Raw genomic sequence first — 1,721 nt, 5'->3', positions numbered from 1 at the left:
AAGTTGTTCTACCTACACAGCTAACAAACCAGATGAGATAATAACAGGTAAAGTGGAGTTAGGCCCTAAGAAATGATACCTAAGGTGAGCTGGCAACTGTTTCAGGTCCAACTATGGTGGCTCCTCTATTGACGGCTTCGCAGGTGGTGTTTCTCTTTCTTCTAAGTGTAGTGGCTCAAACTGAGGTTCCCATTTCAAGAACCCTTTACCTTCGAGAGCCATAATTCGTGCCAACTTTTCACCATTCACTTCTTCCAAATTCATCAAACAAGCTTCTAATGGTTCTATGACATTAAAAGTCTCACCCTTCTCTTGTAGTATCACATCAACTGCTTCCACCAACGAACAATTTGCAAATTCGCTCGGCCTCCTCATAGATTATTGAACATTGAATATTATTTCTTCATTATTCAACCTCATTTTCAACTCTCCAGCCTCACAGTCAATCAATGCTCTCCCAGTAGCTAAAAACGGCCTTCCCAAAATTATGGGTATTTCTTCATCAACTTGGTAGTCAAAAATAACAAAATCACCAGGAAATACAAACTTCTCCACTTGGACGAGCACATCATCCGGATTTCCTGTTGGCCTTTTCACTGTGCGATCAGCCAGTTGCAGTAACATTGTGGTTGGTCTAGCTCTGTCAATGCCTAACATTGTGTATATTGCCAAGGGCATCAAGTTGATACTGGCTCCCAAGTCACACAATGCTATAGCAAAAGAATAACTTCCAATTGTGCGTGGGATACTGAAACTACCAGGATCAGATAACTTTTGAGCCATAGGTCTTGTCACTACCACACTACAAGTTTGAGTTAGAGTTTTAGTAGACAGGTCCTGGAAGTCAAACTTTCAAGACATCAAATCCTTCATCATTTTAGCATAATTTGGCATTTCTCTCAAAGCATCCATCAGCGGAATATTCAACTGAATTTGTCTGAGCATTTCCATGAACCTCCTGTATTGACCATCTTTCTATTCCTTTGGCAATCTTTGAGGGAATGGTGCCGGAGGTAGCTTCTGCCCACTGCTCTATGTCTTTTCCTGATTAGAATTCTTTTCCACTACCTGTTTTGGGAACTGTTCAATTTGCTTCTCCTTGCCATTGTCAACTTGTGCTTGTTCAATTCAACCTCTGTGAGCTCGTTAACTCATTGATCTCGAATGGCACTGGAGTAAGCGGTACTGCATCTCTATTAGATTGAGAAACTTTTTGCTTTCTGTCCAAATCCCTTCCGTTCTTGAGACTCACTACTATTAACTAATTTGGGTTCTGCTCTTTTGGATTGATTTTTGTGTCTGCAGGCAACGTTCCTCATAGGAGATTGTTCAAAGCCATGGACAGCTGGCCTAACTGAGTTTCAGTGCCTTTAAAATAGTTGAGTCATGTGTAGCTAACTTTTCTTGCATCATTCCATTTGTCCCAATGATTTGTTGCAGCATGCCCTTAATTTCCATTATATTACTGTCATCCTATCTGGTCACCTGTTGTTGCTGAGGCTGTTGGTAAGCCAAGTATTGTTGGTGCTGCTGGTTGTAACCCTGCTACCTTTGCTAGGGCACAACTTGGCCCTGTAGTCGTGCTTCTCTAGGATTAGTAATGTACTATTGCTGGGTTGGTCTGTATTGCTGATATTGAGGTCCCCATTTTTGTCCACCTTGCCTCTGACCCCCAAAAATTACATACTTAATTCATGTCTTCTTTGAAGACTTAGTTATCA

At 41.4% G+C, this 1,721-nt stretch overlaps 1 protein-coding gene across 1 annotated transcript; it reads right to left on the bottom strand.

Moving 5' to 3' along the window:
- Nucleotides 1–378: 378 nt before the first annotated feature.
- Nucleotides 379–783, bottom strand: LOC104233034 (uncharacterized). Its single transcript, XM_009786343.1, has one exon. It carries the CDS (start codon nt 781–783, stop codon nt 379–381), a length of 405 nt encoding a protein of 134 aa, XP_009784645.1.
- Between the last annotated feature and the right edge of the window lie 938 nt (nt 784–1,721).

This window comes from Nicotiana sylvestris, chromosome 10 (genome assembly GCF_000393655.2).
Source record: "Nicotiana sylvestris chromosome 10, ASM39365v2, whole genome shotgun sequence".
Classification (NCBI taxonomy): Eukaryota; Viridiplantae; Streptophyta; class Magnoliopsida; order Solanales; family Solanaceae; genus Nicotiana; species Nicotiana sylvestris.
Note: the sequence above shows the minus strand (reverse complement) of the source record. Positions and strands in the feature narration are given on the sequence as shown.

Bases quoted from the DNA above. Each gene is read 5' to 3' on its own strand.
- LOC104233034 (XM_009786343.1), bottom strand. From the start codon at position 783: ATGGCTCAAAAGTTATCTGATCCTGGTAGTTTCAGTATCCCACGCACA.